Source organism: Nematolebias whitei, chromosome 1, assembly GCF_014905685.2.
Source record: "Nematolebias whitei isolate Nwh7 chromosome 1, NemWhi1, whole genome shotgun sequence".
In the NCBI taxonomy this organism is placed as follows: Eukaryota; Metazoa; Chordata; class Actinopteri; order Cyprinodontiformes; family Rivulidae; genus Nematolebias; species Nematolebias whitei.
This window is the reverse complement of record NC_056498.1, coordinates 78,681,439-78,695,640: the sequence shown is the minus strand read 5'-3', so window position 1 is coordinate 78,695,640 and position 14,202 is coordinate 78,681,439. Positions and strand designations below refer to the sequence as shown.

Here is a 14,202-nt window from a genome sequence, read left to right as displayed (position 1 = left end):
TTTTTATGTGTTCATTCTGAGGCGTTATCCTCCTGGTTGTTTTGCTCTCGGTTGCTTTTATGGTTGCTTTTATCCTGCTGCTATCTGATGTTCACTTTTTGTGACACTTTGAGATTCACTGTGAATGTGAAGTGCATTATAAATAAAAGTTATTATTATTATTATTTATTACAAAATCCACTGTATAAACAGTCATATTAATTAACATGAAACACCCAGACACACCAAAAAAATAACAATATAATTTATATTTGATTATATTTTGAATACATTGTATCAAGTGAAGACCTACCACATGGGCTGTCATGCAACTAGGAAGCTGAAATTCACCAAGCAACTTCATCTATAGGAGCTTAAAAGACCTTGTAAATTTCAAGCATTTACCTTATTGTAGCGGGACGTTGTTAGTTTTTTTTTATTTGAAGGTCAATTTTTATTTTTTTAGCTGCCTAAAATGTATTGCATACACACCAAATTGTAATCAAAATTCCAACAAGAAAAAAGGCTGATGATTTCTTGTATGTTTCACAAAGATTTGTTCAGTGGTTCAAGTGATAATTTTTAAAAGGTACAAAGATTTATTTGGCTTAAGCTGAACATTTAGGACTGACGTGCACCAAACTTTTACCTGTTCTAGAAGCAAATGATATGATGATTTCCTGAAACCCATGTTGTTCATTTGAACTGAAACTAATTGAGCCCCATAGGCAGAGTCCCATTCACCAGACACTTGCTGATGACCCCCTCTCCCAGGCCTGGCTCCAGAGTGGGATCCCAGTAATCCACATTCAGCAATCTCCTTGATTTTGTCTGTCCAAACAATTTTTTTTTACCACAGTTGTTGATCATTTGAACAAATAAATTATTTGGATGTTTGCTAAGAAATAAATTAGCATTGGTAGCAATACAATGGCACAACTGGTAAGGCTGCTACCTCTCAGTGAGCAGGTTACCCTAGTTTAAATCCTCATCCAGGGGCCTTTCTGGGTGGAGTTTGCATGTTCACTCCATGCATGTGTGGGTTTTATCTGGGTACTCCGGTTTCTTCCCACAGACTAAAAACACGTATGTTATGCTAATTGGTAACAATTATTATCCCTGTTAGTGAGTGAGTGAATGGTTGTTTGTCTTGTTTGTCTCTATGTGGCCCTATGATGGGCTTGTGACCTGTCCAGGGTGTATCCCGCCTCTTGCACAGAGATTGCTGTTTATAGGCACCAGCAACCCCACGACCCATAATGGAAGACGCGAGTAAAAGATAATGGATGGATAAAATAAATTGTCAGTGGTGTCCTGAAGTAGGTCAGCTATTGTTAGACTGACTGACTGTGGGCTGGAGAGTAAGTCAGAGGCATTGATGCTATGAATATAACAGATGGTCTGTACACAATCAGTGTTGGATTTGGACTTGTGCAATTATTTATAGATTAAAACCCTTGTGAATAAATTTACTAGCTAAATAAAAGAAATAATTAACTTTAAAAATATATACTATGATGAAGTCCAAATGCCAATGGTCAATATATTCATTCAATTGTCTAACTCTGTTCTGCTATTTTTCTCATGAAATAAATTTGACAGCTTAAATTTATCAAAATGTAGTGGGACATAAGTGATAATGTACTGTGCATCACCACTGTCATATTTTTTATTTGTATTTCTTGTTAGTTTCTTTTACTGTGTTGTAGTCCAGGTTCTCAAATGGTAAACCTAATAATGAGGTTACCTTGGTAATTAAGGCACAATTTTGTGAGAAAAGGGACTAGATGAATAAGCAAGATAAGAAACTATCCCATGACATTCCTTTAATTTAGACCATACACAATATTCCACTGGACATATATCTTTTTTGTTTGAATGTAATTTAATTTAATTGGCTTTTTTGTGGTACTATATAAAATTTTATCAAGGTCAAGTTGTCTTTTTTGTCATTTTTTGTCATTCATTTATGGTTTTGTTATTGTTTTAAACATTTTCTTTTAGATATTTAATACATAGACAACAGCTGATTTTTCATTGTACTCATAAAGAATTAAAGCAACTATAAATCACCTGTAAATTTTGTATTTGGAATAAATTAGTAATTGGATATTCTAATGTTAATGACATGCAGCAAATGCATATTGATCAATTCAAGGAGTTCAGTTAATTTACTTTTTGTAGCATAATTACTTAAATGCACATTGCTATACAGACCATGATAGGTGGAGATATGGAAATAGGAATATATTTTAATAAACTGTAAGCAAACAAGTCCAAAAAGTTAATGTAAATCACTAGAGTATTTAGTATACAATGCTTTTGACATGTTAAAATAGTATTTGAAAATATAGTGCTGCTAATTTGCTGACACTAAGATTATAACTTTCAAAAGACAATATTTTTTATCAGTTTTTTAGAACAGTTTTCATTTTTGCTTAATCCATGTGCCCATTCATTTGTTTAAATTTTTTACATCAGGCAAAACATGGGCTACTATGTGGTCCTACTTATAGTTTAAGTTTCTATTTTATGATTCTTTATCATCAGGCATTACATAGGCCACCTATGAAGTTTAATGCAGTTCTACACACTCCCACTAGGGACAACATTGAGGTATACACAGATTTTGTGGGGAGGCGAGGGGCGAAACCATACACATACACAAAAAAACCTATTTTAGTGACTTTTTGGGACGTTTGAGATTTTTGGATTAAAATACATTTTGGAGCGTGCTGAATGCGATTATAAGGTTCTCTAATTGGGGACCGTGGTTTTGGTCCCCACTTGCCAAGGTGTCCCCAAATGACTGGTGTGTAAACGTGTTCACGACCCCAAATATAACATAAGCAAACGCACCATCACACACACACACACACACACACACACACACACACACACACACACACACAGGTTTGTTTTGCTATCTTTGTGGGGGCTTTGCATTGACTTCCATTCATTTTTCATTCATTTCTATAGCCTAACCATGACCTTTATCCATAACCTAACCATTACCAGTACATACCTAACCCTAAACCCAACACATCCTCAATTCACACCTTAGTCCTAAACCTAGCCCCTAACCCACCAACAGGACTTCTTCTTATGGGGCCCGGGCTTTGGGCCCCATAAGGAGCAGTTGGTCCTCACAATGTAGTATAAGTTGGAAAAATGGGCCTCACAAAGTAGCATAAACAAGGACACACACACACACACACACACACACAGAGAGAGATAAATAAGCCATTATCTAATCTTTTAATAACACGCTGTAAGATTAATTCCTTGCCTGCCAGCTGTTGCAGTGATTTAACTGCTGGAAGAATGTTCTGTCTGTTTCTCTGGCTGCTGCATGACCCTGGTTCTGGTTCTGTCAGTCTGGATGGATTTCTGTGTTTAATCGGAGCTGAACAATCAGACACAAGCTGAGCTACGGTCACACGCTTCATCCTGATAATGTCTGATTTAAAGCGAAGGTTCAGTTTCAGCTGTTGGTCTGCTCTGCAGCTGAGAGTCTCAGCCTTCAGCTGAAGCTGGTCCTCCTCGGAGGACTTGCTGAACTCAGACAAGAGCTCCAGTCTTCAGCTCACAGGAAGTCATAAAATAAGACTTTAAATGAATCCTGTGTTTGTGCAGCAGGGGGCAGCACTGAGCTGCTCAGCTCTTGCCTTCCTCCAGACTCTTCATCCAGGTGGGAATATGCTGACGTCGTCTACACCGTGAAGGGACAGAAGGCAGGTAAGATAGCCTGACCACCAGCTCATAGATTACCCATCATGCACCTAGTAAGGCCTATAGGGTCTCTGTGTGTTCCAGGTGAGCTGGCTTACAAGGCGTGCCTCACTGAGGTACAAAAGTTTCTGTACAGCAAAGTGATGAAGGCGTCCGAGGCTGCAGACGTCCACTTTTACGCCTTCTCCTTCTACTATGACCGCGCCGTCGACCTCGGGCTCATCGGTAAGAAGGTCCACATCATCTCACCACCCTGCTCCTGGTCTGCACCTGTGGTGGATGTTGTATCTGACAGTCACAGATTACACCATCAGAAAGTAAACTGTCATTTCACCAGAGGTCAGACATTAATAGAATTCACCAGATGTTTATAAAAAGTTTTCCAAAGTTACAGCTGTTCAGTCCAGCCAATCAGCACGCAGCTTCACAGCTTGATGGAGATGTTTCTGTAGCAGAAATGTAAAAAACGTTTTTTAAGAACTCATCTCTGTTCCTGCAGTGCTGACTCGAAGGAACGGTTCCTCCTGAGGCTTAAAGCTTCAGTGTGTTCATTTCACACACAGAACCATTGAAACGGGTCAACTGGGTGAAGGATTCTGGGACTGTTCTGGGATGACCCATTCATGATGAAGTATTGCTTCTGGTCCATTACTGCTTTGTGTCCAGGATGTAGTCTGATCCCAATAGTCTTTAGAAAAGCTGCTGTCAGAGGTTCTGTGTTTGTTGAACAGAACCAGCTGGCTGTGGGCTGAGTCAGCTGGTTCTTCAGTGAGCAGCTGATGTTCTGTTGGACCGTGAACATGACCACAGGTTCTGATCTCTTTCTTTGCTCAGATGAGAAGAAGGGAGGAACCGTCAGAGTGTCGGACTACGTCCATGCTGCTAAAAGAGGTGAGACAGCACCACCTGGCTGCAGACTGAGGCTCGCACAGCTGAGGACCACAACCTGGTCCATGTTGGATCAGGTCAGGAGGTGGAACATGTTCCCAGCTGCAGGAACACACCCAGGAGTTCTTCACACAGGAGAACATTCAACATAAAATAACACTTTAGACAAAAAAAAAGACACCAAAGACGGACAAAACCCTTTTTTACCGATTTAAATAACTGGGAGTACAAACTCCTCGTCACACAAACTTTAACTCATTAAAGCTTAGTCCAGACTCTGCAGGTTTTTATACACAAATTATTAAAGTCTTATATCAGAGAAATATGAATCATTTTGCCTTATTTAACATAAAGTGCAGTCCTAGTTGAGAGTGCACTTCAATTCAGTTTATATCTATAGCTCCAAGTCACAACAGAAGTCATCTCAGGGCACTGAACAGAAACATTCATATACATTATCATTTCATCAATCTAAGGAAGCAGCAGATTGTGTTGAATCTTCACGTTGTCACTGTCTCCCATCCTGAACAAACACAAAGGAAACAGTGGAAAAGAAAAACTCCTTTTAACAGGAAGAAACCTCCAACAGAACCAGACTCGGGACGAGCAGCCATCTGCTTCGACCAGCTGGAGTTTGAGAGGAACAGGAAGTAGAAACAGACAAACACAGAATGACTGGTCCAGATGTAGTTTCTATAGGAGGAAATACAAAAGTTATGTTAAGACAGAAATAATTACAAATACAAACAGGTAGAATAAACACAGCAGCAGAGTGAGGACATGTGGTCAATTTGTCCTCAAGCAGTCTAAGCATATAGCAGCATAACTAAGAGATAGTTCAGGAAACTCAAGCCAACCCTAACTATAGGATTTATCAAAAAGTAAAGACTTAAGCCCAGTCTTAAAACTGGACACTGTGTCAGCCTCATGGACAGAAACTGGAAGTTGGTTCCACAAGAGGAGCCTGATAATCAGGTCTCTCTTGTAAATGAGTCCTCGAGGCTCAGTGGGATTTACCTGTCTAAATAAAGGTTGAATGAATGATAACTGAAAGATCTTCCCCCCATTCTGGTTTTGGAAACTTTAGGGACCACAAGTAAACCTGCTGTTTGAGAGTGAAGCGCTCTGTTAGGAAAATATGGAACAATAAAATCTGTAATATAAGATGGAGCTAGGTTGTTGAGAGCTTTGTAGGTTAGAAGTAAGATTTTGAATTCTATTCTGGATTTGACAGGGAGCCAATGGAGAGAAACTAAAACTGGAGAAATATGATCTCTACCACTAACTCCAGTTAAGACTCTGGCAGCAGCATTTTGGATCAACTGAAGACGTTTTAAAGAAGTAGAGATGCACCGATCCGATATCAATATCAGTATCGGTACCAATATCTGAAAAACTTCTGGATCGGGTATCGGTGACAATGTGACCGATCCATGATGCATGTTGGCTTCAAACAATGGAATGGATTTCCTGAACGGAGGCGTGTCTCATGAACCCAGGGTAATAAGACCCGCCTCACATTCAGGAAATCCAGTTCATAGTTTGCAGACAGCTGCAACGTGAGGACTGAGTTAGCAGCACTGTGGCTAACAGCTAACAAACTTTAAATCTAAACATGTCCGCTGTGTGGAAGTATTTTACACTAAACACCACAAAACAAGACAGCAACGTGCAATGTCTGCAGAGCCATAGCGCCACATTAAACCGCTGTAAAGTTAGTTTTACGTTGGACATTCGAGCTCCGTGGCTTCAGCGGTCTGCTCCTCTCGCTGAACCTGTAGCAGGCAGCCTGACCCCGGCCAGCTGCGTCCAATCTGCCCCGTTCAGTCTGCTCGTCTCCGAGGAGGGGCTGACTGAAATCAGACTGCTTACTTCAGATTGAACAAGAAGAAGAAGAAGACATCGCTGAAGCCCCGAGCTCAAATATTTACAGAGAAGTTGCTAAACTTCATCATAATTAATGACCAGCCACTATCAATTGTAGAAAACTAAGGATTTCACAGCTTGATACTTGCAGTCAAGATATACTTTACCCTCCAGGAGATATTTATCAGTACAACAGTAGACAATCATAAAAAAACATATGATTTGAAAATCACAAGAAAATTTTATATATATATATATATATATATATATAGAAACAAAAACAGCTATATTATAAAGTGATGTAACATACTAAAAACAGGAACATGTCTGTTGGTTTATGCCATGAACTTAGCAGATGTTTAAAGCCATTTAACATTTTATTTAATTTAATTCATATATTCATTCATTTAAAAGAAAACAAATTAATCAAAAAAGAAAACATTGAATGAAAAGAGTTCAGAAAGAAGAAAAATGTTTTATCTGCCCCTTATTTAAAAATAATATAAAATAACTTTAAACAATCACTTAAATTAATCACTTTAATATCCACTTTAAAGCTAGGAATAAAAAGAAACATGTTTTGTGTTAGCAGAATTTAATTCTAACTTTAAAACTTATCCAACATTAATAAAACTTACCTCATGTTGCCTTTTTGGACATGCATGCATCTATTTGTACAAATTGTACTTGAGAGGAGATTATTACAGCCTCATATAAAATCAATGATGATCATGATATTGATAATTCAGCACCGTTTATATGCATCAGCCCAATATCGGATCAGTATCGGTTGATGCATCGATATCGGATCGGAAGTGAAAAAAAAAAAAAGTGGATCGGTTCATCCCTGTAAAGAAGAATGTGAACACCCAGATAATAAACCATTGCTATAGTCCAATCTAGACGTGACAAATGCATGGACCAGCTTTTCTGCATCATTTTTAGATGTTTTTAATTTTAGTGATATTACGCAGGTGGAAGAATGAGGTTCTAGTAATGATTTTAATGTGGAGGATAAAAGACATGTCCTGATCAAAAATAACACCAAGATTTTTAACATTACATTTTACATTAGTACATTTATTTCACTCCTAAAAGAAGTGAAACACATAGTCTAATAATTTTTATTTTAAACCTGTCACTCATGTTGATTATAGAACGTGTTCACCCCATGAATGTTTTCTGCTCTTACTGCTGTCATAAACCAGTCATGCTCAATAGAAACAGAACTTTACAAAAACAATTCAAACACTCTTAGTGTCAAAATGAAACAATTTCTGCAAAGTAGTAACATAAAAATATGTAAGGGATTGCATAAATATTCCTCCCCTTTATAGTGATGGTCCTGATTCAACTCAGGGAACAGATTATTAAAAATTACAAGTCAGAGGATGGAGAACAAAAAGATTTCCACGGCTCTAAACTTCTCCAGGAGGTCTGTTAAATCCATCATCAAGATATGCAAGGAATATGGGAACATGTGTAAATCTACCTAGAGCAGGTCGTCCTGACTGAGACCATGAAGAAGAACACTGAAAGAGACCACCAAGACCTGAGACCACTGAAGAAGCTGCAAGCTTCAGCAGCTGAGGTGGAGAAACTGCGGCAACAGTTGCTGCATGCTCAGCCTCTCCGTGTCACCTGCTGAAGCTTGTAGCTCTGGTTTATGATGGAAATAAAAGCAAAACATTTTTGAGGGCACAACTACTTTTTATAGGAATTCTAGTTTTAGTAAGCTGGTATAGTCTGAGGGCAACACGGTGGTGCAGTGGTTTAGCTGTAATCTCACAGTAAGAAGGTTGCAGGTTCTCCTCCCGGCCTGTACATGTTGGGTTCTGGTCCGGTGGGCTCAGGCTGTCTGTGACTGGTGGATTCTGTCTGCAGTGTGTGGCGGTCTGTCCATCGGTCCTCTGCAGAGCCCCTTCCTCTGTCTGGACTTGGTCTACATCTCACTCCTGCTGCAGGGGCTCGGACTCCCCCCACACCAACAGCTCAGGGTGAGTTCTGACCTGTGCCTTCAGTTCTGGATCAGTGATGTGATCAGGTTCTGACTCACCTGTTCTGACCCTCCACAGCTGGTGAGGACCATCAACCAGGTGGAGACCAGCTGGGCTCTGGGGGCCACCTTCCATTACATGGAGTCCCTGAAAAGACACTGAGACACAACACCTGCTGCTTTTATTTTGAAGGGTTCTGCACAGGGTCCAGGTGTTGGAGAGGAGCTGATCCAAATAATCTGAAAACGCCCATCAGGTTCTGGTTCTGAAGTTGACCCCCATCGTCCTGTGAGCCACGGACCATCAGAACCATCAGAACCTTGTCTTAAAAAAAGACAAACTCCGGTTAAAAAAGGAGTAAGTTCAGAAGACTGAACCTCCTGAAGAGGAGGCAGAAAATGAAGCTCCACCTTCAGCAGCTTTCTTCTCCAGACACCAACAGGACTTCCTGCTCCAATCACCTAAACTCACACTCTTATTTTGAAGAGGTTTAATTTGAAACTCCTGGTTCTATCCTCTTCCTGTTTCCTGTCAACCATCTGACTGAACCCTCCTGAACATCAAAGGTCCGATTAGAGATTAAATGAAGGATTTGTGGGGCAGCCATGATGGAAACGGAGGAAGAAGAAAAGCATGCTGGGTAATATAGAAGGAGCTGCACTATAGGCAGAACCACAGAGTAAAAAGTAAGCCTCAGACAGACGGTCTCTGTGTGAGAGCTTTTTGACCCGTGAGCAGCAGGAGGTTTTGGTGGTACCACAGGTTTGGTTTGTTGACTGACCCACAGTGTTGAACAGTGCTGATCATCCTGCAGCGCCTTCACTTCCTCAGGTGTTTAGTCTCTCTGAGACCAGCATCTGGACCAGCTGCTCTGGGTCCATGACTGGTGGGTCCATGTTTCGCTCTAACACACGACAAAGACTCACTCGTCATTATTACGGTTTGGTTTTAGTCCTCCAGAGCTTGAGATCTGCTCCCTGACAGAAGGATACCAGGACCATGTTGCTCCTCTCAGACCTGGATCATCAGAACTCATGAAGACTTGTCCTGGATCCACTGACCCGGGTCCGCCTGGCCCTGCTCACTTCCTGGGCAGGTGGAGGTGCTTCTGTGACCCGCGGGTTCAGCAGGTTCAGGTTGACTGGGTCTGACTTGACTTCCTTGAATCTATTTAGCTTTTAAATTTAGCTCACCTGGACCTGGTCTTGTAAAATCAAGGCCAGGTTCTGTTGACCGTGACAGATTTGAGTAGACCAGGTTCTGTTCTGCAGCCATGAGAGAAATGTTAAACCTCACATGTTCCTGAACAGGAGGTCAGCCCTCCTGCTGCCCTGGGGTCAAAACGGCCCCTCGGTCTGTCCAGCCTCAGAGAACTGCTTCTCACCTCACAGTTTGAGTTACTCTGAAGAAATGCTCCGTCAAGAAACAGAGGGGAGTGGTGGTGCAGAGGTTAGAGAAGGTGAGCCCGTGATCAGAAGGTCACTGGTTCAACTCCCCAGACCGACAACATCAAAATGTGGGTGGGATACGTGAAGTATCCACACCTGCCTCCACCCTCATTTACCACTCTGGGCCCTTGAGCAAGGCCCTTAACCCCCATCATCTGCTGCCCCAGGCGCCCCAGATAGCAGCTCTCTGCTCCACACAGAGGGTGGTGGTAGCTCGGTGTCTGTGGTGTCGTCAGGAAGGACGTCCGGTGTAAAAACCATCACCAAGTCTCCGTGCGACAGTTCGCTGTGGTGACCCTGAAGAAGGAGCAGCTGCAAGAACTCTTTGAAGAAATAGTTGGGAATTAAACAGATTTTATTTTTAGACGTGGTATTTTTAAAATTAAATATATATTTTGAAGGCACAAGTCATTGCGTTGTAATTTGTTTTTCAGGGTTTGAATGACATCATGATCTTAAATTCAAATATAACCAATCATAATCTAATATAATCGGAATGAAAGAGTCATTTTAAGATTAAAATCTGGCCAATAAAGAAAATATCAAATTTGAACTTTTGTCCTCATCAAAACTATATTATTTTAAAACAAAGTTGCATAAAGTTGTCAAGCTTTATTAGTTTGTTTAATGTCGTCACATTTACACGACACATTGTGAGGGTTGTGTTTAAACAATTTATTCATGGACAGTTTGATTAAAGTACTTGAACATTAAAAACCTCGTGACGAGACACTGACAGACGTACGTGTTGCAAAGACTAATTGTGTACATTTGATCTTTTAATTGCATTTATCACAGTCAATCCCAAACCTGGATTATATTTTTTATTTTGCTGAATCTGCAGATATTTCTGACGAACTACAAACACCTGACGCTCACAGAGAACACCATGGGAAAAAGTTAGATACACACCTTTACTTTAATCTTCCTTGTATAAACATCTAAATCAGCCACTCATTTATATTGGTGTTTTTATTTATTTGTATTTTGTTGTCAGTAAACACTGCTGTTTCTGGCTGTTGCTGTTTGTAGGTAGTTTTTTACACAGACAGGAGCTCAAAAACTCATCTTTTATTTAAAAACAATAATATGTGACGGCGCAGCAAAACTTACTCAGAGGGGAAAACGCCAGGAGACCACGGTCCAGCGAGGACCAGGCTCTGAAGACAGAACGTAATGGATGAGGCTGATGGACACACCTGTGAGGAGTGCACATCTGGAGCAGGAGAGTGGGTGTGGCCAGCTGAAAGGTGCAGGAGCTGAACTGAGGGCTCAAGAACTCAGAACTGAAGTCAACCTACTGGTAAATACAGAAATCACAAATGGGCAGAATGTCCTGACAAAACACTAAAACCCACAGAACCCACCGGTCCTGCTACTTTACTGGCCTCAGTGCAGACTAGTGTAAAGCACTTTGTCTTGATAAGATGGAAAGGTGCTGTAGAAGTACAGTCCATTTACCATTCAGTGTTCCTCTGGGGACAATCCATTATATTGAACTCCTGTTATAAATGGATCACATATGATGTAAAATAATGCATTCCTCTCAGTAATTATTATTTTTTTTTAACATTTCTATAATTTGAATATGTTGCCTACGTGGTGCTGTCAAACCCACTGATCATCACGGCAGCAAGGGGCTGGAACCCAGGCTCATCTGACAAAAAGGTTTCAGTTTGGATATGAGGTGTAGAAATCCACTCGAGATGTGCACAACTAAACATTTGGTTCAAAACAGTCATTTGACCTGCATGTTAACCTGAAGAATCCTTAATCTCATTGTATCTGCTCCCCTTGGGGTCAATCCTGAGGAAACATGGTATTTAATTTCATTGTTACGCCGATGATTCTCAGATTTATCTGCCTTTAAAACCTAACAGTTCCTGCTCCATCCACCCTTTGCTGAAACGTCTTGATGACATCAAGACTTGGATGGCTGCAAACTTCTTGAGTTTTAATGATCAGAAGACTGAGGTCATTGTGTTTCACCCAAGCTCTACTGTTGTCACTGATCCTGTAAACCTGCACCCCCTTCAGCCTCATCTAAAGCAGTCAGTTACCAATCTTGGGGTAGTGTTAGACTCGGACTTCAAGTTTAATAAACAGATCAACTCAGTTCTACAAAAAAGCTTCTTTCAGCTAAGGCAAATAGCAAAGCTTAAGTTCGTTCTGTCCAGATCCGACCTTGAAAAACTAGTCCATGCATTTATTACTACCCGGCTGGACTACTGTAACTCACTTTATGTTGGGGTTAGTCAGGCTTCACTCTCACGTCTCCAGCTCGTACAAAATGCTGCAGCTCGGCTACTAACAGGAACTCACAGGTTTGAGCACATTACTCCGGTTCTGTCCTCCCTTCACTGGCTTCCTGTACGTGTCAAGAGTTGATTTTAAAATTCTCCTGCTGACATTCAAGTGCATTAACGGCCTCGCACCACACAGTGGACCAACACCAGCAGATGACATTGCACCCAAACCATCAATGACTGTGGAAACTTGACACTGGACCTCAAGGAATGTGGATTCTATGACTCTCCTCTCTTCCTCCAGACTCTGGGACATTGATTTCCAAAGGAAATTGAAAATTTACTTTAATCAGAGAACATAACTTTGGACAACTCAGCAGCAGTCCCAGGCGAGACGTTTCTGATGCGGTTTCTTGTTCCAGAGTGGCTTGGCCCAAGGAATGTGACAGCTGAAATCCATGTCTTGCATACGTCTGTGCATGGTGGTTCTTGAAGCACTGACTCTAGCTGCTCTCTGCTCTTTGTGAATGTCCCCCACATTTTGGAATGGGTTTTGTTTCACAATTCTCTCCGGGGTGCGGTTATCCCTATTACTTGTACACTATTTTCTTCCACATCTTTCCTTCCCTTTGCCTCTTTATTAATGTGCTTGGACACAGAACTCTAACAACCAACCTCTTTAGCAATGACCTTTTGTGTCTTGCCCTCCTTGTGCAAGGTGTCAATGGTCGTCTTTTGTACAACTGTCAAGTCGGCAGTCTTCCCCATGGTTGTGTAGCCTCCAGAACTAGACTGAGACCATTTAAAGACCTTTGCAGGTGTTTTTAGTTAATCAGCTGATTAAAGTGTGGCACCAGGTGCCTTCAATAATGAACCTTTTCACAATGTTCAAATTTTCTGAGATACTGAATGCGGGGTTTTCATTAGTTTCAGATATAATAAACATTAAAAGACAAACTTTTTAAATATATCACTTTTTTTAATGAATGAATATAATATACAAGTTTCACTTTTTGAATTGAATTACTGAAATAAATAAACTTTTTCATGATATTCTAATTGTATGACCAGCACCTGTACATTAAAACAACAGCCAATTAGTAAAAGTCATCTATTTAAGGAAGCAGCATATGAATCCACTTTGTCACTCTGGAGGGCTTTGGTGTGACCGGAGGCAGAATAAGGTGACAGGTTTGAAAAATTCAAAAACCACAAAATCAAGGGATTTGTAGGAATAATTTTTAAAGGTGGAAGCTTGTTAAATCTTGAACCTGCCTCTGACTTGGAGCTGTCAAGCAGTCACTGATGACTGCAGCAGTGAGAAGCTGGAAACGGATGTTGAACTGAACTTTTGTTTGGCTGGTGTCAGAATATGGCATCGATAGAAGTAGAAAGAAGCAATTGGAATAGCATGGATGGTAGTGAAGAGGAAGAGATGGACGATCAAAATGAAGAGAAAGAGTGGGAAAGGTGGGGAAGGGTGGAAAGAAACAGCAAGCTAGTGAAAGGAAAAAGAGAAATGAGGAAAATACAGAAGGAACTGACAGTGAAGGTAATGAAGAAAGAGCAAAAGTGTCAAAAAACCCATCTATGAATGTTATAATAAGATTTGAAGAAGAAGTGGGAGTAAAGAAAATTGACCCACTAAAGTTGACAAAAACAAAACACAAGTTGGAGAAGTCAAATATGCAAAAATACTGAGAGACGGAAATCTTGATTGGGTGCAATACAGAAGTTCAGGTGGAAAAAGCGAAGACAATTGGGTGGGTGTACAAAATTAAAGTTAAAACTGTTGTAAGAATAGGTGAAAAAAGAAATAATGGAAGTAGAGGAGTGTAGATGAACAGATGCACTGTAGTGAACTTAATCTGGTGTCACGACTAAGCCTAAGGTCAAAACCCTTGACCTTAAGAACCTTGTGGGACAGAAACTGTCATTTCATTGATTTGAATCCAGAGATACAGGTTCACCCATCCTGAGACTCTCTTTCTTGATAATTAAGTGAAAGAACACTCTCTTTTTATTATCATTACTATTTTACAAATG

General features: G+C 40.5%; 1 protein-coding gene across 1 annotated transcript in view; it reads left to right on the top strand.

Annotated features, from left to right (window-relative positions):
* entpd6 (ectonucleoside triphosphate diphosphohydrolase 6) overlaps positions 1-8,736 on the top strand; it is a 45,815-nt gene extending 37,079 nt beyond the window's left edge. The window contains exons 10-14 of the mRNA XM_037680688.1: positions 3,616-3,717; positions 3,796-3,936; positions 4,546-4,602; positions 8,350-8,462; positions 8,541-8,736. Coding sequence (XP_037536616.1) covers positions 3,616-3,717; positions 3,796-3,936; positions 4,546-4,602; positions 8,350-8,462; positions 8,541-8,624 — 497 coding nt within the window. The 3' untranslated portion in view covers positions 8,625-8,736. The remainder of the gene's footprint in view (positions 1-3,615; positions 3,718-3,795; positions 3,937-4,545; positions 4,603-8,349; positions 8,463-8,540) is intronic.
* Positions 8,737-14,202: the final 5,466 nt, after the last annotated feature.